Raw genomic sequence first — 23,441 nt, 5'->3', positions numbered from 1 at the left:
GTGCAAGTCCTGTCCTCTCCGCACCGTCCTATGGTCGACCTTCGCACTGTCCTCTCATCAGCGCGCTTCCTCGCAGTCCTCTCTAACGAGCGCTCTTCTCATCAGTCCTGTGGTAATCAGCGCCAGCAAGTAAGTCCTTAGCGAGAGTCCTTTTCACAATGATATTCTCTCGAGTCCTTCTACCAAGCGCGCTTCCTTATAGTCCTCTCTAACGAGCGCTGCTGCATAAGTCCTCTCGTAATCAGCGCCAGCGAGTAAGTCCTTTTACCAAGCGCGCTTCCTTGCAGTCCTCTCAAACGGCTTTGTGCGCTGGCTTTTATAAGTGAAGCCAGCGAACGCTGCGTGAGTCCCAACCACGCCCTGTCAGGCGATGTCACTCCAGCCCTGGTTGGCTGGTTATCGCTTACCGGCCCCTCCCTGACGGCTGGGTGACGTGGCCACACCTCCTCCTTGGTGCTCCGCCCCCTTTTTCCAGGCTTCACCTCGTGGCTTATGGCGGCGTTTAGCGAGCTCACGCTCAAGGGCAGCGAACGCTGCTAACAAAGGCGCGTAACAAATTGGGAAGGGCCATGGGGCACAGACTGGAGCGCGCCTAATGGCGTCGCTTGGAGGGAGGCTGCAAAATGGACGGAAGGGCCTACTTCTTATTTGATTGACACAACGCAGATTCAACTATTGGAAAAATGGCCTTATCTACACATATTATGAAATAACTGATGTCCTATGGTGACCTACGTGTTGCTTGTGGCCTATCTATGGGGTGCTATCTTTAACCTTTAATGATGTCATATTTACAAGCAAGTGTGGGTTCTCAAAACCGCAACAATACAATACACCTTTTGTCACACGCAAACCGATCCCCTCACTGACCATGTCATCACTCTTACCCACCCCCCACTCCAAATTACTCATGTCCCAATTTGCGAGCAAGTACTGAACATTTGGGACAGTAAACATCAAGGCACCTTACTTTTGTGCAGGTAGTTCGTTGCAGGTTGATCGGGTCCAAGAGTGTCGTCCACCACGCCTAATTTCCCCCGCATGCTTCCAATCCACCCGGGACCCTCCCGACCCAGGTAGGGGCTCAATCTATCCCCGTAGACTATCTGTGGAAGGGTATGCGGGTCCATCTGAATTTTGAAGACCACATCAGTCATCTGCTGGAGCACCACCCAGGGGCCCTTCCAAGGTGAGGTGAGTTTTGGGCACACACCCTTCCTCCGGGGCCAGTAGAACCAAATAAGGTCTCCGGGGAGGAAACTAGGTGAGTGAGCTCGGGCGTCATACCTTAATTTAATATGTGAGGAAGCCAAGCCAATTTGCTCCCTCGCAAACTCGTGAGCCTTTTCCATGCTCTTTCTCAAATTGTTGGCATAACTTCCCACAGATGCTCAACCCAGGTCCTCTGGTGATGGTCCCATCAACAAATCTATGGGGACGCGCATATCCTGACCAGACATCAACAAGGCGGGGGTGCACCGAGTGGTCGCATGCTGTGCGGTCCGGTAGGCCATCAAGACAAACAGGAGGTGCTCGTCCCAATCCTGCTGGTGCTCGGAGGTGAAGAGGGCCAACTGCGTTAGCAGGGTGCTGTTAAACCTCTCCACCATCCCATCCGATTGGGGCCTGAGAGGGGTCGTCCGGGTCTTATTAATTTGGAGGAGCTCGCACACAGACCGCAGAAGCTCGGATTCAAAGTTCCGGCCCTCGTCAGTGTGCAGCTCCCTTGGTACGCCAAACCTGGAGAAGAAGCCTTCAACTAAAACTTGAGATACCAGCCAGGCTTCCTGGTTGGGCAATGGGTAGGCTTCTGGCCGTTTTGTGAAATAGTCCATTGCCTGCCACCATGATGTACCGGTTCCCTTAGCGGGTGGCTGGCAGGGGTCCAACCACATCCACTGCCAAGTGGCGCTCCTACCTTGTACACCTGGTGCGGGGCCTTGCGCGCACGTGGGGGTCCTTTCTTACCGTGGCAGAGGTCACAGGATCTCACCCAATTTTGAATGTCCTTGCCCGAATTCACCCAATAGAGCCGCTGCCGCAATTTTGCCAACGTTTTCGCCACGCCCAAATACCCCATCGTCCTAGTCCCATGTACGTGCCCCATAGCGACCTCCTTCAATTTGTCTGGTACAACGATCAACCAGGAAGCTACATCGCCCTTTGGTGTTACCCATTTCCTATACAAATGGCCATCTTCAAACCCAACACCTGCCATTGTGCTGAATAGGCATTTACCTGGGCCCTGTGCAGAGCAATTTCTTCCCAAGGAGGTCTTTTGTCCTCCAGCTAATGAAAAATGGGGCCCAAAACGAGATCCTCCCTTTCACTCTCTCGCCAATTCACATCACCTAATCCAGGTGGGGGTTGTGCCAAAGTTTGTCGGGTCACTCTCGCTGCATACATGCGTGCATCAATTTGATCCTGCCCAATTGAAACCATGGCTTCTTGCCTGTGACAGTGAATTTACATTGCAGCTCCCAACAGGGTCGCCGAGAGAGAGCGTCTGCATTGGCATGTGCTTTGCCAGGCCGATGTTGCACAGTGAAATTATACTGCTGCAGCTACTCAAGACACCTTGCAAATCTGCCCCTCCGGTTCCTTGAACTGAAGAAGCCATTGCAAGGAGGCATGATCTACCCAGATCACAAGCTCCCTCCCATAAAGGAAAGGGTGAAAGTGTCCAACTGCAGACAGTAGGGCCAATAGTTATATGCGGGTAACGCAATAATTTCGTTCGGGCCTCGAAAGCACCCGACTGTAATACGCAAGAACCCTCTCGACTCCCTGTTGCATTTGTGACAGCACCGTTCCCAATCCTTCCTGGCTCGCATCCGTATCAAGGATGTAATTGCCAGCATTCGTCGGGTATGCCAAAACTGGGGCCTCTACCAGACGTTGTTTTAAGTGAGTGAATGCCTCGATGCAGCTCTCTGACCATACAAATTTGGCTACTTTCTTCATCAATTTGTACAAGGGTCTTGCAATTTCTGCGAAGTTTGCCACAAATCTCCTGTAGTAAGAGCAGAGACCCAAGAATCCTCTGACTTCTCTTACATTTTTGGGGACGGGCCACTCTTTTACCGATTTTACCTTTGCAAGGTCGGTGGCCACGCCACTCTCGTTGATCACGTGACCTAGGTAAGTCACCTCCCTCCTGAAAATTTCGCATTTTCTCGGGTTCAATATTTCAACCCGGCTCCCCTTAACCACTCAAATACCTCCGACAAATTTTTGGCAGCATGTTCAAATGTGGGAGCGTGGACCAATACATCATACAGAGAGACAAGACAAGTTTGCCATGGTGAACCAATTAGGACACTCCATCAGACGCTCAAACATGGCAGGGGCATTGCACAATCCAAAAGGCGCGACGACAAACTTTCAAAGACCCTTTCCTGTGGAGAACGCTGTTTTCTCTCATTGCTTTATCCATCTCCACCTGCCAATAACCACTCTTCAAATCCAATGCCGAAAACCATTTTGAGCCTGAAACGGCATCGAGGGTGTCATCAATCCTTGGCAGGGGTACGATTCCTTGAGTGTCACATGATTGAGCTGGCTATAATCCACACACAACGGAGTGGTCCTGTCCTCTTTTTTTCTTCACCAGCACAATGGGTGACACCCAATGACTCACCGAGGGCTCGATAATCCGGCTTTTTCCTTTTTCTCACCTGTTCTTCTGCCTCTTCTTTCTTAGCGAAAGGGAGCCGCCGTGGCGGTTGGCGAACAGGCCGAGCCTCACCAGTATTAATTTGGTGCCTGACGAGGCTTGTGCGTCCAACATCCTCGGGGGAGAGAGGGAAAACATCCAAGTTCTTTCCATCCAAAGTTGTGGACGGATGATTTCGATTAAATGTGATTCTGTGTTGTGATTTTCTGGTCTACTCTGGTATACAAAACGTAAACTGTTCACCTGGTGGAGGTATGCTCTCTACTGAGTGCTGTTCTAGTTATTATATATATCTATCTATAATTCCAGTAATCTCTGTCTGTACGTTTGTCTGTGACCGCTGTTTCTCGACAACCACGGGTCCGATATACTTTTAACTTGCCAGGTATATTGCTGGGGACCCGAGGATGTGCCTTTTCAAGGTTTCATATTAATCGGACAATTACTTACCGAGCTATGTCCAAAAAACGATTCAACCAATCAGAGAGCAGCGAACGATCGCGTGTGCCGAACGTGGCGGGCACACTCTGCCTCGGATGGCACATTTGAGAGCGTATTCATTTATTTCACGTTTGCAAACTATGTTGGCGTTAAACTATGTTTTACAACTAATAAAAACGAATTTGCGATTCATTCGCTTTCCTGCGCGTTTGTGCACGCGATGGCGATTTCTTTACCAAACTCCGGAAGCCGTTCGCTTTGGACCAAACCATTGCATGTAAATAGAGGGGGGGGATTGTCACCGTACTCGCAAGCCGTTCGCTTTGGACCAAACCATTTCATGTAAATAGAGGGGGGGGGGGATATAATTTTAGATATATATATAGTACGGGCATGCCCTAGTATATATAAATACATATATACACACATATATGGCCTGTGTTTTTATTTTTCTGTCATGGAGGAAGTGCCCTCACATTTACGGAAGTGACGTCGTGACTGACCGCCCCATTTATTGGAGAGCAATCTATTGCATTATACACCACCGAAATAAAGGGATGAGCAAATTATTTAATAATTTGAGGTTTGTCAATGTCATCCTCTGTGTTGTGTTGAGTTATGTGCACCCATCATTTTGATGGGCTTTTTCCCTTGTATATATTTTCAAATCAAGGACAGGTTATAAAATTGTGGAGACGAGAGCAATATCATAGTCATTGTGCATTTACATGCATGGTGGAGGATTAATCAGGAACTCAGATGATTACACAAAGATGTATCTTCCAGAAAATGTGTGTAAATTATGTTGATGTTCATCGGACTGTGCCAAACTTACAACTATGCACTGGTTTGTATGAATTACAGATGTGACTTTTATTGAGAGTGTACAAGCTTTGTCTGGAAACGTCTGAAGGTAAAACTGAAATTGCCTAACTTTGCTGAATTGTAAGGCAGGCAGGGGGGAAGAGTTTGGGATAATTGTATTGTCCTGAATATAGAGCTTCACCCACCTTCACCCCTTGGGATCTTATTTTGTACAATTCCCATTGGGCCAAAACCTCACGAAATTCAAAGAGGAATTTTGTAGCACATTTTCGAAAGGGTGTCAGTGGTGAATTGCTTTTCCCAGAAACTGCAAGATGTGTTCCCTGGGGCTAATGCAACTGTCATTGGGCCTACTGGGGTGATTTATTGAGACATTGCAGACGTTAATGTAGATATACATTGGCATTTGAAAAATGAACTGCTCTCCATGATGGCACAACGATGGGCTGAGGGATGTTGTCCAAGTTGAATGCATAAATTAATTACTTGGTGATCATATGGTGTTTTTATTTTGGTTCTTTGAAAGTTTTTTTGAGGGCCAATACGTAACCTCCTCCATGAGCCTAGACTTCTACACAAAAAAACCCATGTTTTCCTTAAACATGTTTCTTTACGATTTTCTGTTTCAATTTAACATTGAAACTGTTCATGTTTAATGTGTATACTGTATAGCCTAGAGAAAGAAAACCTGAATCCTGGAATAAGAACGCTGGTGAACATTAAGTTTGGAATATAATGGGGCTGAGTGTAGTAAGATGAAAAGGAGAAATCTATTGTGGTTGAAATGTGGTTCCTCTTTCTGCACAAGCTGTAAAGAAGAAGAAAGTGTGAGTGGAGTTTGATTCCTTGTAAAACCACAGTGGCTGGAAATATAAGTTACGACAGTTTGTCTGATAATACAGCACAATTGATTCTTACATCAACCAATGTCGGCAGTGACTATCGACTGTAAGGTGCAAGTTTCTATTCAACTCAAAACAAGAAAGAGCCGTATGAAGATTGAGAAAGGATCAGTCAAGATCAGTAAAGTTTCTCCTCTACTCTTGGCAATTTATTCAAAGCTTGAAAAAGTGATCGGACGCGATATGAGTGGGGTTTTTAAAATGAATGATAAGACCGTCAACAATACACGTGGACAAATTTGTATTTTCTTTAATAATCCAAAGGGTGTAGATCTGCAGGTAAAAGGACCTGGAAGATTAATAACTCACGGTCTGCTGTACGGTCTGCAAGTCCCTTTTGAGACACTGAGTCTCACAGACAGTCCAGACAAAGTTCAAGCTTTCGAGAGGAATAGCAGGCAAGAGATACTGAGGCTCACAGACAGGCCAGAAACAGAAGCAATGCTGCTCCAAATCCCACCCATGCATAGCACGGGTACGTCGCTAGTCTATAGATAAAAATTATGACATATCAAGAACATCCTGGCAAGTTTGTTTATAAGTAAACACGTCACTTGTGTGTCTGCAATGCAAGTTTGTTGCAATGCAATGCATCATCAAAAAACACTGCAAAAGTCGAAAAAAATACTGCCAGACTGCTAAATTAAAAAGAGAATTCCAGATTGAGCTGAACAACCGATGCAAACAGCTATAAGGACAGAGTTGCTTATAGTAAATGCAACCATCAAATAATTAAGGTGTTAAAAGATGGCTTCAAAAATTGCAAGGAAAGGAAATGGTGACACATTTAACGAGGACACATTTATCAGATACTAGTCATGCCTACGTCGCTTTGCTGATGGGTTTGATGAAAAGACCTCATGCTGTACTTCACAACATATTGCATGTCTATCTGTGAGTGTCAATGAGGATGTAAAATGAAGTAAAACATACGAAAATATATCTTTTTTTAACACTTAATTATTGTTGTCATGTCTGCGGTTGTTGTTTATGTGCTTCTTCCGTGCCCTTTTATAGATTTTTCTCTTACTTTGAGAAGTATTACTATATTTCCTCGTGTGTGCTCCTTCCAGGTCCTGCTGTCTTATTACCGTTGTATTACCAGAAGTAAAGGGTTCCTACTGTCGTAAAATAATCGATATTACCATTGGAACTGCTATGTAAAAGCTCTTCTTCTTGAAGCTTAAGGTTCCACTTCTTCTTCCTCCATCACAGCAACACAAGCGTTTAAAACAACAAGTTTGTGATTAAAAGAATGAAAGTTTGTCCACATCCTATTGAATGCCATTTACGCATGCTCAGAGTGAGAAACTCTCCCACAAATCTCACGGTCTGCTGTACGGTCTGCAAGTCCCTTTTGAGACACCGAGTCTCACAGACAGTCCAGACAAAGTTCAAGCTTTAGAGAGGAACAGCAGGCAAGAGATACTGAGGCTCACAGACAGGCCAGAAACAGAAGCAATGCTGCTCCAAATCCCACCCATGCACAGCACAGGTACCTCGCTAGTCTTTAGATAATTTATGACATATCAAGAACATCCTGGCAAGTTTGTTTATAAGTAAACACGTCACTTGTGTGTCTGCAATGCAAGTTTGTTTATTTATTTATTCTAATTGGTCTAAATGTTGCAGTTAGCATCGGTTAATAACATGTCATGGTCCATGACATGGTTATCGAGACATTTAATGAAGATATAAAAAAGGATTTCCTGCACATACATGTTTTCAGCACATGTGAAGGATTTACATGCACATGCATGTTTTCAGTGCCACAGTACTTGTGTTAAAATTAATGAAGAGTTGGAAAAAATAACTCCTTCATTTATGACTAATCTTCATTTGTACAACCCTCTTTTACTCCTTTTTCTTTTAAGTAACTTCTTTCATGTTCCGTTTGATTGCAATGAAAACCTTTCACCCTACATATTGTTACGTTTGTGGGAATGTCGGTCGTTTGGGGTGTGTTGCATCGGGGTGTCAGTTTGGTTGTGGTTCTCCAAATAGGACCTTTTCGTTTTAATTTTTTCTTAAAGTTTACCCCATACCGACTCCCTATAGGCCACGTGATTATGACTTTTGGTGGTGTTGCACAAAAACAGCTTTGGGAAGGATTCGACCCTTTTTCTGAGAAGCAAAAAAAGGCAGAAAAAGGGAGAGGAAGAAGAAATGTGGCCGGCGTGGCGCCTTGCTGATTTACCGTTTCCTGGACTTTGTGAAGCAGATTTACAAGGATCTAGCAAAAGTAGTGTGCCTGAAGAAGTCGAAGTTCCTCGGAAACCAAAAGCTGTTCCAGAAGCAAGAAAGTGGGGGAGAAGGATAGAGGGAAGAAGAAGAGCGGCTCTTGGCAGGGTGATGAAAACGCGATCCTTGCTCGTGGAGGTTGATGAAAGGAGAGGGGGATTGCGGAACGTTGGTGAACCTTGGTTCCCACCAAGCCCGCTCTTACAAACGTTGAGTAAGCTGCTCTTCCAACAGGCCTGAACCCCATTCCATCCCCATCCTCAAATCACATTTTATTTAAATTCCCTGCGATTATTATTTTATTACTTTGCTTACCTTCCCTTTCCTTCCCTTCCCTGGGTTGTTGTTGTGTTGTGTGTGGATGTTGTGTCGGCCTTTCATATCAGTTGTATGTGGCCTGTGTTAATTGTTTCAGTCTGTCATTATTAATTAATTAAGTCTGTCATACTTGTACTTGTATGATTTAATTATTGTATCGTTTTGCATTATTTGAAGTAAATTGATTGTATTTCATTTTGTTTGATTGACCTTTTTCAGATCGGTTTGCAAGCTCCCCTGAGCTGACAGCGTGGCAGTTTAAACTCCTTGCACTAAACCAAAAGTTCAAGCTTCCAAAACCCGCTTGGCCAGCTTGCGGGCCTCGGCCTGGCGGGTTGGGGATAGGACTTGGGGTTGCTGACATTAGTCACCCGATAACACACTTAGTCGGGAGTGACGTTTGGGACTCAGGTCCTCATCCTCGACTCCCGTAACAATATCTTTTCATGGGGCTGGCAGGATGGCCGAGACTAGAGGTACACACACTCGGCTCTTCACTGTTTAGCCTGGGTTCAAATCTTGACCCAGCTATAAACTATCATCCTGATATTTCACAGGTAAGGTGATTCTTCAATGTGTGCGTGTCTTCCCTCAAATGGACATTAAGCTGGGTGTCCCATCTGCTATCATTAGTTGGTGGATGTTAAACATCTCACACGGTCCTTCGCCAAGAGAGGTGAGTTATCACCAACATCCTGGTCAAATTACAAATTCCTGCCCTGATTAAGTGCTAGTATCACCAATTCACCATTTACAAGCAGCCAAGAACCTGACTTCAGGCAGAGCATGCAATCACTCAATCAATCGATATTCTCAAGCTCTTTCTCTTTTTTTTTCACTCACAATTGTTATATTTTCTATTCTCGTGATGGTGTGCACATCTATCATGCAACACAAAGCATGCATGCACCCCCAGACAAATACAGGAGATAACGTCGGACTTGACTTCGGACCTTTAGGGGAGTGACATAACTTCCTGTATGGGCACTCTGGGTAACAGCAACACCATCTTTGTGACTATCCACAGTTGGTGGGGCAATTAAGGAGAAATTTCTCCCTTCTCATGGAATGCCAATCCATGAGGTTTATCAATCCTCCAAACACCCCAAATGCTAAAGCGGCATGTAACAATTAAAAAAATAGTTTTTGGTATGACTCTGCTAATGTCAGATTAGAACCACTGCCATCCCAGACTCACAGTGGACACTCAGTTCATTATTCCACCGAGTCTGGTGTTGTTCAAGAACAATATCATTGTTCAATGAAATACAATATCAAAATAATACTTCATAAATATCAGTATAAGTGGCTTTTGTCATACTAAGCACAGCCCCTACTATCAATGACTTTGCATCCTCGCAATCATATGCTGCTGAGAGATGCCGCTTTCCAAGGATGTTTCCATAAACTCATCCTTCCATATATATAGTACACTTGTCAGAAAACAGTATATTATCCCACCTGTCTCAGGCCCATCACTACTTTTGACCACGATGCCTTGCCAGTCGAACTTACTTGTGCTTTGCATGTAATTCACAATGTATTGTAGGTTCTATAATACACTGTTCACACTTGTGGGAGACACAAGGATGTTTTCCATGCCCTTAGAAAGTCTAGGTCATGCCTTGGTTGGGTCAGGGCCATTGGAAACCTTGCTTTACCAGGTATGTGCCCGAAACGCCCACTGAGCTGGCTGTACCTTCCCGGGTATTCCCGTCGAACGTGATCATGTGCTTTACACTTCCTACATATTTGCTGAGAGCACTAAATAGCGGAATTGTGAAAGCCTGGCATGGCAGACTTGTGAAAGCCCAGCAGGCTGGTATTTTAAGCCAATGATAATAAGCGTTGAGCTGAAGTTATTCAAGATAAACAGAAATTCTTAGCTGGGGAGAACAAGTTCCGGGAAATTCCAAATGGGACAAGGTCCAAGCTTTAGGAGGAAAGCCATGCTAAAAGGGGAGCATCCCAAGACCAAAAAATAACATGGAGTATTTGGACTCTCAAACAGCAATGCAGCCGCAATGCAAATTGTGCAACGTTTAAATGTGCAAGTTAGTATGTAATTGCATTGGCTTCGTCTCTCTCCTTCCTAATGCAGCACCTACGAGGTGTGAATGTTCCAGACACGTGCCTCGTGAGGTGGAGGGATGGGGAAGAGTCCCTTGGCTTGACACTGATTTTAGGTGTGAAGAAGTACAATTTACTGAATGTTGCAGTTTTCAGATTCTGCAACTGAACATGGGTGACGTGAAATTCAATTACATATTGTCTGGACAAATGCTGGTGTGCCCGCTTGTCATCATTGGCTGTTGTATGACTGTAGTTCCAACTCGTTGATAAGTAATTAATGACAAAACCGTCAGACATCCTTGCGGACCATCGACATACTACCAAAAATTACCTCGTAGCTATGGAAATAGCATGAATAAGGCCGCTTCAACCTTTCTGTTACCACCTCCTCTTTGTTCAAAGTACACAGTTGGCCAGCAATTCTGTCAATGCTGTCCCCTGTGAACCTGTTAATGTAGCTGCCACCTTTCTAGGATGTGCAAAGTATATTCTGTATCTGTTCTCGACATGCATATGATGCCAACAGCAAGCCTTGTGGATTTGCAGACGTCCTTCAAACCATATAACAGAAAGAGGAAACATGACTTTGAGATGTTTTAAATAACGCTGAATAACCCGTGCTTCTGGCCATAGTTGTTTGTAAGCAGCCATCTTGGAGGACGTTTAATGCATGCTCACGTTCATTTTGTGAATCTTTTAGATTATCTTAGCATGATCTTGAAACACATTGGTGTTAGGGTCCATCTACTAAGACGTTTAATGGAATTTATTTATGAACGGAGAGCCAATAAAGATTATGTTGACCGTCATGGGAGATGAGGTGCGAAATCTTGCTGTGTTCTGATGGACTAACACTGAAATATTAGTCGCACCCCACTTCTCATGGTAATTAACCTTTACATGGTAATGTTTTGTTAAAATTTGATACTCAATATTTCGTTTCCATTACAAATGATAACAAGAAGTTTTGTTCTTTCCTCTAAAGTTTGATTTTCTCACCAACAGGGCCACCTGTATCTGTGGGAATGAGTATTGACATCGCCAGCATCGACATGGTGTCGGAGGTGAACATGGTGCGTCATGTGTGTAAGCTGGGCATTGTTGGCGCGTGATCTGGGTGTCTGTTGAAGGGGATCTGGTTGTCTTATGTGGCACGCAGGAAGGGTGCCATCGATGGCGCATGAGCCAGGCACCGTTGGTGGCGCTCAAGCTGGGCATTGTCTGTGGTATGCGAGTCGGGCATTGTCTGTGGCACGCGAGCCGGGCATCGTTGGCGCGCAACCCGGGCGTCGTCGGTGGTGCTCGAGCCTGGCATTGGCTGTGGCATGCGAGCCGGGCATCATCTGTGGTGCGCAAGCTGAGCATCATCGGCACGCAACCCGGGCGTCGTCTGTGGTGCTCGAGACGGACGTTGTCTGTAGTGCTCGAGCCGGGCATCATCGGTGGTGCTTGAGACGGGCGTCGTCTGTGGTGCTCGAGCCGAGCATCATCGGTGGTGCTTGAGACTGGCGCCGTCGGTGGCGCTTGAGACGGTCACCCGTCGGTGGTGCTTGAGACTGTCGCCATCGGTGGCACTTGGGACGGTCGCCGTCGGTGGCACTTGGGACGGTCGCCGTCGGTGGCACTTGGGACGGTCGCCGTCGGTGGCACTTGGGACGGTCGCCGTCGGTAGCGCTTGAGACGGTCGCCATCGGTAGCGCTTGAGACGGTCGCCGTTGGTGGCGCTTGAGACGGGCGCCGTCGGTAGCGCTTGAGACGGTCGCCGTCGGTGGCACATGCGCCAGACGTCGTCGGTGGCATGTGGGCCGGGTGTCTTCGATAGCGCGAGTCGGCCGCTGTCGGTGGCGCATGGACTAGGCCTGCTTTTTTCTGAGATCTCCATGACGTTTGATCTGTGAGCTCTGGCGTATGAGATTGTGTCACCTGTCTCTTTCCTTTTTTTTTTGCCCTTGATCGTCATGACTGTTTTCTGGTTCTTGGATCATCATGATTATTTGTTTTTGGTCTTGTTTTTTTTTTTTAAGTTGACGCAAGGTTGCTTAACTTGAGAGCTTCATGTGCATGTAAGATTAATTTTGGGATTAGTGCATTCTTTAAAACTGGTTGTTAATAACTATAAGAACCACTTCAATCTTTCTAAATCATGTCAAATGATTTAACGGCATCAGAGTCCACATTCCCATCCTGTGGTTCATAATCGATGTAATAATATATCATTTGCTCATTATGGGAATTAAAGAAAACACTATTTATTATATTTTAAGTAATTTATTCTATTTGAAAACCGCAATCGTTAATAGCCATTCTCATAAAACATGTAGTTTTTCTCAGAAAAAAAAAAGAAACATTTGCGATACCCGAATCTTTCTCGTGGCCGGTTTAGCACCAATCCCCCGCCAGTTGGTTCTGACTTTGTGGCTATATTTAGCTGAATGGTGGTGCAGTTCCTGCTTTGCACTCTTTTCTGTGCGTTTGTTCCTAATTATTTATAAATGCCATGTTTAGACTCAGCCTGGGATGCTGCAAGCACAACCCTTGATGATTGTCTGATCTCCTGTCCCGAGCACAAAGCCACAGTTTTTTTTTTCACTGAAAAAGGCATTTAATTTCCATCCTTTGGAAGAAGGATGATGATTCCATTTGCTTGCACTATCCAGCTGACTATACCAAAATCCTCTGTTCGACGGTGAGCATGTCCTTTCCACGGCGGCTCGCTGTAAGGAATAATCCGGCATCCTGCTCTTAAGGTGAAGCTGCATTCTCTTGTGATGAGAAGACTGTTGAACCGGCCCTCATTTTGTGGTCCAAATGGGAATTGATACCAATGTTAACATTATCATTCTATGCTGTCTTCGATATTTACTTGCATCCTGCATCATAGTGTTGTCTCGGATGAGGATTAGCTTGGTAAACATCTTTATTGCCAGGTTCTGGATTACTGTCCGATTCTATTAAATTCCAGGCAGGAGGGAAGGAAAATGAAGACAACTCAGGCTGTTGAAGGAATTGATAGCACTACTTTGCAAGCCCAAATCGAATGCAATTGTAGAATCTGCAGCAACACAAACGCTCTTTCTTCAGGGAAGAGTGGAGGAAGAGGAGGTGTGGTGATTGATCCACAAAAAAATTAAGTTAGTAGTTACAGACGGTAAGAAATCGAGACAAAGCAACCGGGTTGTCTGTGTTGGATGCTCATTGTGTTAGCACAGCATATACACTCCTGCTGTGAATGCCTGCCGTAGTGTGCACTCATGCGTGTGTCGAACGATCACGCTTGTGAATCTCTCAAGTCCCTTTGTTGAGTTCTTGTTGGTACAATTTGGCTTTTTATTAGTTTATCATCCTGTCAGTCACCACATTTTCTCATCATTATTTTGGGAGGTTGGTTCATTTATATTTTACCTTCTTTTTTTATTCCTTTAAAGCGGTGTTTGTTTTGAAGGATCTTTCCTGCTATTTGGCACAGCTACGGACAGATTCGATTTGGAATTTTGTCTCGACATATTTCTCGTATGTTTCAATTACTCCATTGTGTTATTCATATTTTATCATCTACACTACTGTGCACGTCTTAGACATTTTGTATTTTTTCTATTCCGATGCACAAGGAAACTAAAACTTTGTGGGCAATGCAAATACTGCACACCTTTCTGAAAAATAAAATATTATTCGAATAGCCAAATTTATACACAATATAACTTGATATATACTAATGAAGAGTATGCCCACGCTTTTCCTTCAACCAGCTTCTGTGGCATCATGGTTAGAGCATCCGCTCTGAGTCTAGGAGGTTGGTGGTTCAAACCCCATCTGAGTCATACCACCTTTAGAAAAAAACAAAACAAAAAAAAAACCCATCTGAGTCATACCAAAGCCTTAAAAATGCTACGTGCTCCTTCCTTGCTTGACGCTCAGCATTTAAAAGGATAGAGCACGGACAACCAACCATAGGTCATCGATAAGGCTTTGGTGCAGGCTTTGCTGGACCTAATGGCCTCCTTCTGCGTCATAATACATTGTAAGGGAACTCATGTTGTATAACCAATGAAATTCTTCCAGGGAAACTTTCAAATAAGTTTTTATAAACTTATTTTATTTTGATTGAAGATCGCCATAAACAAGGCTGAAAGCCACTAATTTGCAAAGAGCTAAAAAGAAGAAAAGGAAGGACTGGCCAAACCTTGTCCTAGTCCTGAAACAAGGAAACCACTGTGCATGAGGGGGTAACTAGGCCAGGCGGAAAAATTAATATTCCTACCCCGATTGGGTTTTTTTTTAGGAGACACCATCTCCATACTGGATTGCTGTTGGCCGCTAAAGGGAGCTCATCTGCCGTTTGTCAAGTGTTGTTTTTAATCCTCGCACGGTGTCACTGTCACCTTCCCCACTAGCAACGCCAGTGATGGGGTGTGGGATTAGTCGCCGACACCCCAACCATGCGGTACATGTTACCAGTGGCAGTCCCAAAAGACTGAACCCTTATGGAATGGTGCTCCACACTTCTTCCAAGACCTTCCAAAGATAATCTAAGTTGCTAGGATTCTTTTTTGCCTTTTCGTTGTCCAAATAGTCCCACACAGCTTTAGTGATATTGAAATCTGGGCTTTGAAGGGGCCCATTCCATGTGTTGAAGGACTCCAGCTTCCTCTTTCTTTTGCAATTAAGTATTAATTATTCCAGCTGAGTGTTTTGGATCATTATCATGATCATATCGTTGTTGATCAAAATTTGTTTGTACCTTGCAGCAGTCAGTATATCATTCGTTTTCAGCAATTTTCTAACAACACTTGAGGATAAGTACCCCAAACCTGAATTGAACCTCCTCCATGCTTAATTGTTGGCTTCAAGCAAGGATCTTTACAAGTTCCAGTTTTTCGTCATCTCGCATACCGTCTTCAATTAGATCCGAATAACTGAAACTTTGACTCGTCTGTCCAAATAATCTTTTACCATTGATCCATATTCCAATTTCTGTGTTTTTGTGCATATTTTAGCCTTTTCGTCATGTTTCCCTTTCTTAGCCTGGTGTTGGCTTAGCGGTTAGGGTGCCGGCTTGGGATCCTAGGATCCTGGGTTCGAATCCCGGTCGATCGCTGAATTAACGCCAGGGGGGTTGACTCAGCCTGTCATCCTTCCGAGGTCGGCAAATTGAGTACCAGCTTGCTGGGATGAATGATCCCGGTGTGTACCCCGGGTTAGAATAGGTACACCGTATCCCTGCGCATCGTAAGAGGCGACCAAGGGTTGGCGTCAGGAAGGGCATCCGGCCATAAAAAAAACATTGCCTCAAACAGGGAACCATGATTGTCGTGGGGCCCGCAAGGCTAACCCCCGCTCTAGCAGGGGAAATGGCCTTAAAACGATCATTCATATTCATTCGTCATGTTTCCCTTTCTTGACAGATTGATTTCCTCCTGATTTCAAAAAGAACCTTGGTACTATTTATGGATGGACATTGAGACATGAGCCTTCTGCCAGTTTTGTTATCAATTCAACGCTCGCCCTCTTTCTAATCCTTGAGAATATAATTACCTTCAAGTATTCTTCATCCTTGTAAGACAGCTTTTTGGACCTTCCAGTCTGGGATTTGTCAATGGCAGATGTTTCTCTGTACTTGTTGACTTGTTGGCTGTGCTTGGGATAGCACATCAAGAAAATCGAGTGATTTAAGCTATTTCACTCGATGTTTTTCTTTCTTTCTTTATGCAAAAGCACAATTCTTTGGCGATCTTCTACAGAGATTTTAACAATTTTGTTTGAAGTTGCCAGTTAATCCTGATAGAACTGTATTCTGCAGTATGAAAAGTTGGGTTATCCTGACACTTGAAAATGAGTCATCAATTAGACTTGATTGGTAAATGTGATGGATTATCTACTACACACTTCACATTATCTGCTCATATATAGTTTGCTTTGAGTTGTTGTGAACATAATTTGTTGAAGATACTGATTAATGTGAATTAAAGATTGCTGAGTGACGAGCTTGATTTCTTCTCACCCAAACTAAGTGCGTAGTATTAATACGTGTAACAGTCAGCATTGTTATAACAGTAGAAAACACCAGTAGAGGCTTTGATAAATCGTTGATGCCCATAACGTCCATAGATTGTAGCTCCTGTTTGTGTCGAAGACTTTTTCACAACAGTGTTTGTCACACCACGTGCTGTTGGTTTGAGCTCCAGTCATCTCGGCATATACATGATCTCTCCATTTTCTATCCTGTTACCTTTCAATGTCTGTTCTCTCTGCTGTCTCAAAACAAAAGTCAATGGATTCTGATATTTTAGTTCTTTCGTTTCTCATGAAAACATCAGGTCTTGTTTGCGTTGTTGTTTGACGTTGACTCTGAATGGCATTGAGAAACCGTAGTAGTGTGTAACCTTTTTCTGCTATTCTTTTGGGACAATTGTCTTTTTTTTTTCATTGATATTTCAATTACCCCGGGGTTTCAAGAGAATAAGGCACAGACAGAATTTTTATGAAGGGGAAGGGAGGGCATGACAAGTATATTTTTTAAGGGGGAGGTGGTACAACCAATTTTTTCTACTGGGGAGGAGGGAGGACACAACTGGAATATTTACCAGGGGGGAGGAGGCGTACAACTAGAACTATAATTTTTATAACATCGGGGGGGGGGGGGGGGTGGGGAGGTAGGCTGTACATTTCATTGTGAAAGATATTTCACCGACGTCATAATTTTCCCCCAGAAGGAGCGTGTATTTACTTGTGTTGGAAAATCTCATCTTTGTTGGGCATAATATGGGCGTTTGTCTTCATCTCGAGGGGATTCTGTACCTGATCAGCTGAAATGTTAATGATATCGCAATGTTTGGTTGTTGCAGGCAAGTTTTTGTATTTTTCATTGACTATTTTGGGTGGAACTGCTTTTTGATATGAAGGGTGCAACTCGGTGGCCATCCGTTGTTGTCCCACAACCATTAACACTTTGACTCTAATAGACAACCCGTGAGGAAATCTGTCCCGGAACAAAGCCGAGCTGTGCAGAAGTTCCTTGTCCTCACCACTGACCTAAAAAAATGGACCTAATTTGCTTTAAAATAAAATAAATTAAGCCAGTGGAAATTGCTTCGACGTCTGACCCGCCCAGAAAGCCATAGCTCCAATTAACAGATGTCATTCGATCACCAAAATCAGACTAAATGAACCTTCATGTTCTTTCCAAATTATCACAATGCCATATTGTTCAAATATAAAGGCACCAAACGCCGGTCAGGCGATGGGTAACGGCAATACCTCCGTTCATGTTTATGAGCATATCCACACAATGTGTCGTTCTTGTTTGGCTCATCCATCCAACTGCATTTGTATTCTTGTAATTAATTACTTATTTCAAAATACGCTGAAGCCACAACCCACCAGTTACTATTTGGACACTGATGTTAATTTTGTTTTATTAATTTGTAGTTCACAGCCTGGCGTTGGCTTAGCGGTTAGGGTGCTGGCTTGGGATCCTAGGATCCTGGGTTCGAATCCCGGCCGATCGCTGAATTAACGACCAGGGGGGTTGACTCAGCCTGTCATCCTTCCGAGGTCGGCAAATTGAGTACCAGCTTGCTGGGATGAATGATCACGGTGAGTACCCCGGTTTAGAATAGGTACACCGTATCCCTGCGCATCGTAAGAGCGTGACCAAGGGTTGGCGTCAGGAAGGGCATCCGGCCATAAAAACATCGCCTCAAATAGGGAACCATGATTGTCATGGGGCCCGCAAGGTTAACCCCCGCTCTAGCGGGGAAAAATGGCCTTAAAACGATCATTCATTCCTTCATTTTCAATTTGTACTTCACAAGAACTAGCAAAACCAAAAATGGTCCCGTGTCATGAGGTATGAGGTGGAAGAAAGCTTTGTTTCTGGTGACAAAAAAACTTGTCAAAAAAGATGTTGTGGTTCTTAGGTCAGGAGGTTTTTGTTGATGTTGTTGATAGGAGGAAATCACACTGAAGTAGGTCAACAGGCCCATCATGCCTGTGTTACATCAATTCGCCCAAACCCCAAACCAACCAGCCAATCCACGACCAGACTTGCCCCCGATGACAGCAGCCCCACCCATACCATAAACCAATCCTACCCGACATCGTCTCAGTGGGGAGGGTTCAGTATATTGTCGCGTTTATGGCCCCCACCTATGACCATTAAATACGAGTCAGGTGAGAGCCTGTAAAACGCTGAAGTAGTCACTTCGAGGATGGCCCGCTTATAGCCAATTTGGAGGCAATTGCTTGCCGAGTGGAGACGAGCTATCCTATTCTGAGTGTGAGCTAACATCACACTGCTTATCAGGACTTTTAAACCAAATTTGCACCACCAGGGATTTATCAATATCGCCGAACCAAGCGATGTGTGGGATGCAGGTTTTAGGAGCTGACATACACAGCTTATGAAATAAGGATTTATTGAATAAAAATACACAGGTATGAGAAACAAAAACTGATGGATCCGGCACACAAATGCACACTGTGGATGACGATCAGAATAATAAGGAAACCCTGATAGAACAAAACCACTCATCTACGGGCCCCGAAACGCACAAGCGCGCACACACACACACACACACACACACCTGCTCAGGAATGGTCCATGGCAAAGAGGCGATAATTCTACTCCTCGATGGTTGAAAACGGGAGCAATGTGGCACTTTTCAATCCTCGAATAGTCACTTCCTCTTCCCCCTTCCAACTTCTTCTCAAATCCCATGATGCGGCATGGTGTTTAAGATGTGATCCATGCCACCAGTCTATTAAGGAAGCGGCCCACCGTTACCGACTTCCCACCAATTGTGGCATTCCTCGTTGCCTTGGGTCCCACCAATAACACACCATTTTGCTGTCCTCCAATGGGCCTTGCCCTTGGGTGATGACGTCATGGTCCCGGGGTTGTGCTGAGGTATAGGGAGGGGGAAAGAGTTGAACTTTTCCGTCTCAACACGATCAGTGACGTCGTATCAGTTGTGCCTTGGGGATCCCTTCCTTTCCTTATCTGGCCCTCGCTGGTTCAGACACAGTTCAGACCAAATCTCGACTAGGTCACGTGATACCTTAACCTAGCTGTCATTCTGCATCTCACAACACCACCCACTTATGGCATAAAAAGCAGGATCATCTTAGCCTAAAGATGAAATTACTTTTTTTTTCTGTTTTTTTGTATACAAGATCGAGGCTCGTGAAAGAGCTAACATTAATCACACAAAAAGTCAAACCGACACACAAAACACAAAACACAAAAAATAAGGGGAGCGGCAGACAAGATGGGGAGAGAGAGGGGGAAGGACACAAACACAACATTTGAGAGCAGGGACATCGGGAGAAATGTGGGAGGGGGAGGGCTTGAGGGGAGGTGGGAAAGGTATAAAACATAAGAACACTGCAAGGACTTCCAGGAAAGAAGTTGGAACCTCAAAAAAAAAATGTATCTGGGGTGAATTAGCGGGGGTAGAAAAGATCAAGGTTTTGGATGGGGGAAGATAAGAGATGGTGGTGAACAGCTGCTTTGAAGACCTGGAGGGAGGAGTGGGATTGAAGGGAGTGGGGGAGTTTGTTCCAGAGGCGGGAGAAAAGGGGAATGACAGAGTGAAGGTGAGCAGAGAGCCTTGATTTTGGCAGTTTAACCATAAGAGGGTTGCTGGCAGATCTTGTGCGACCTGTAGGAATATTTGGGGGACAGAGCACAGAGAGAGCTGGGGGAGCAAGGCCGGAGAGGAGCCGGTAGAAGACAGAAAGACCACCAACCTGAGAGTGAGTGAAAGGCCCTCGGGAGTTAGCTTCATCGCAGGAGATTCCAATGATTCTGAAAGCTTTGGTTTCATCAGCATGAAGATGAGCTAGGTGTGAGGCAGGATCATCAGCCCAGAGGGGAGAGCAGTATTCCATTGAGCTGTGGATGAAAGCCTTGTATGTGGTGAGGAGCTCAGGTGTGCCAAGGAAGGACTTCGCACGACGGAGGATGCCCAGTCGGCGACTGGCTTTGGAGGCCAGCTTGGAAATGGTGGTTTTCCCAAGAAAGATCATGGCAGATAGTGAGACCCAAAAGCTTGAGCGACAGAACTTCTTGGAGAGGATTGTTGAGAAAGTAGATGGAGGGTTTCCAGTCGGTCCTTTTGGAGAGACATAGTAAGAGTGTGAGATTTGTCAGGATTGAGCATTACTTTAAGCAAAATAAATTATTCTATGTGAACACATCATCCATGCTAAGGCCTTGCACTTGGATAACTGCCCTGTACCCCATGCACTTAATGTAGTCTCCTCCCCTGGACATTAGGCTCCTCTCAAGATCAAGTAAAGGTCCAGGCCTTAGCACTTAAACATTCATTCTCTGATTATTTCACCCATTAAAGTAGAGAGGGCCGAACCAAGCGATGTGTGGAAGGCAGGACGGAATCTAGCCTTAGCATACGACCCACATTGGTTTATAATTTGCTTATGTATGAAATTCTGTATGTACAAAGTAAATAATTTCATCCCCCACCCTCTTCATGCCTTGACCAGGTGAATTATGGTGGGGAGAGAAGATGGAACAAAACACAAACAGGCCTACCTTAACCATAATTTAACTTTTCCAATCAAACCCCATCAATGACCATGTCTACCAGTGGATCTCACCTGCTCCAGCTCGTCAGCTGAGCCAAAACTTATTTTCAAGTCTATTTTAATCAATTTCATGGGCTATATTCCCTCCAGAGCACATATAAGTCGCACTTGGCCAAATTAAGTATTCACGTAACACACAACATTGCAATGAAAAACATTTCCCTCTCCTTGAAAGACCATGGCTTCACTTTTAATTACAAAGTGTGGTCATATAACTTGACAGCCGGGAGGTCCTACAATGAAGGTGGTGGAGGTGTAGCAGTGTGTGGTGCTCGCAGTATAAAAAGTCTTACCTTGAGGGAAATCCCTGGCTCTCCATCCATCTCGTCCCTGAGCACTGCAAAATGTGTATTTTGCTGTCATCATCTGAGGGGCCTTCTGTGGCCTCCCATGGTCATCATGAGTCTACATACCCCATGTCTGACAGAACCTAACCCTCCTCAGGGTTGATTCTCTATCTCCAGTTGCCCACTGGAGCAACTGGGAGCGAGGCATGGTGGAGCTCAAAATCCCCACTCTGGAGAGCCTGATCCACCTGCGGACATGTACAACTTCCCCCATCCATGATCGTTACACACAATACTTCCACCCCAGCTGCTATTCATTTGACCTACATGTGCCATGCATGCTGTGAGGACCACTACGGGGAGATGTTGTGTGCCGCATCTTAGTGGCGGTACCATTGAAGGCTGGTAAGAGCCTGAGGAGGTGACTGGCCGGGAATGTGGCCGAACAGCCTCTCCTTCAGGTTGTGGGGGCAGCCAGCAAGTGGTGACCTGCCACTGGGTTGGTCTGTGGACACAGGTCAAACCGCATGGACCGGGTAGGTATACTGCCAACCAGATCACCACCAGGGCATCTGTGGAAAGATACGAAGTGATTGGGAGAGGCCCACATGACCTTCCACAGATATTTAATGATTTAATGTGATTGTGATTTGAATTTGGCAATAACTTTGAAATATCGTGCTATATATTGTTTTAACCCTATCACTCAATGGTGAAGATCACTTTAAAAATATATTCTCATATCCGGATCCGGATTCGAATCTTCAACAAAATTGAATCAACTCTTCCTTGTCACATACTCAACCTGTCCACCAAGTTTCGTCCGAATCCATCTCCAACATTTTGAGATATTGTGCTATTTATCGGTTTTGGCCCTATCTCTCAATGGTGAAGAATCACTTAAAACAAATTTTTGTATTCGGATCCAGATCTTCACCAAAATCTATTCATTTCATCATTGTCACATAACCAACCTCTCCACCAAATTTCTTCTGAAGCCATCCACAACCTTTTGAGATATCCTGTTCACAGACAGACAAGCAAACAAACAGACAAGGGTGAAAACATAATCTACCCCCATCTTTGGTGGCGGAGGTAACAAATATCATTTGATGAACATGGGTATGACCACAATTTGTAAATCTGTAACAAAAGAAATGCAGATATGAATGTGCTAATGGATTGTGTTTTGTAACTTGATAAGACAGTTGAAAATTTGCAAAGCCCACAACATATTCTAATCCCAAATGCAATAGTCCCTAGAATGTGGGAAATTATTGTATTCAAGCCTATAATTTCAAATTAGGAAACCTGGGAAATCATGGTGATGGGCCTGATAGTGTTATGGCAGGAATCCTTGGTTCCCAACAGAGAGAACCTTGGCAGGGGCCGAAGTTTCAGCAGAAGGGACTGTATTGTGGTAAGTGTAACATGGACCATGTGTTTCAAGTAGGTTAGATTTCCTCAAAACAGGGACCTGTTAGGCTAGGTTGTATGTAATATGTGCAATGCGGGGGTGATGATTGTTGATCTTTAAGATAGTCAGGGTAGTGTTGTGTAGTGTAAAGCCCTCCTGTTAGAAATGCGATGCCAGGTGGAGTATTTGTGAAAACAGCATGACGAAAGCACCTTTGCACCATTATCAACTGTCTCCGTGTGCATGTAAGCCATGGCAGCAAGATGTGCTGTTGAAATCCAAAAGGGGTAGAAGACTTTTTTAATGGGCACACCCCACGGGGGCCAGCCCACACACCAGCCCTGACCTCTGGGGATCGTTGTTTTGAATCTGTGCCATCTTTCGTCTCCTTTATTGTTCCGCAAGTCAAAATCGTCCCTCGCTTTATTAGAGATAGGATTATTTATTTCATTTAATTGTGCAAAAGCTGTGTGTTTCCTTCTCCTGTTTGTGTCTGTTGACTTGCTTGGTTTGGTCCATTCTCCACGTCCTGTCCACCTCTTTCCCTGTATCTCTTTCTTCTATTAATAAATTTGTCCTTTTTCATCCCTTTTGACCCCACCTCAGGTGGCCAGGCAAAATGATACTGTTCTCGCGCCTGCTTGCCATGTGGTGGT

The 23,441-nt window shown here is 44.7% G+C and overlaps 1 protein-coding gene and 1 long non-coding RNA gene across 3 annotated transcripts in view; one reads left to right on the top strand and one right to left on the bottom strand.

Moving 5' to 3' along the window:
* The window catches only part of LOC137439691 (gamma-aminobutyric acid receptor subunit beta-3), a 91,830-nt gene that overhangs the window by 18,763 nt on the left and 49,626 nt on the right, over positions 1-23,441 (top strand). For both annotated transcript variants that reach the window (XM_078768426.1, XM_078768425.1), the window contains exon 2: positions 11,482-11,549. In XM_078768426.1, coding sequence (XP_078624552.1) covers positions 11,482-11,549 — 68 coding nt within the window. The remainder of the gene's footprint in view (positions 1-11,481; positions 11,550-23,441) is intronic.
* Positions 20,439-23,441, bottom strand: part of LOC137439692 (uncharacterized) — an 86,893-nt gene continuing 83,890 nt past the window's right edge. Inside the window, exon 4 of the long non-coding RNA XR_010986972.2 lies at positions 20,439-21,940. This is a non-coding gene — a long non-coding RNA (uncharacterized LOC137439692). The remainder of the gene's footprint in view (positions 21,941-23,441) is intronic.

Source organism: Myxine glutinosa, chromosome 14 (genome assembly GCF_964187855.1).
Source record: "Myxine glutinosa chromosome 14, kmMyxGlut1.1, whole genome shotgun sequence".
NCBI lineage: Eukaryota > Metazoa > Chordata > Myxini > Myxiniformes > Myxinidae > Myxine > Myxine glutinosa.
Note: the sequence above shows the minus strand (reverse complement) of the source record. Positions and strands in the feature narration are given on the sequence as shown.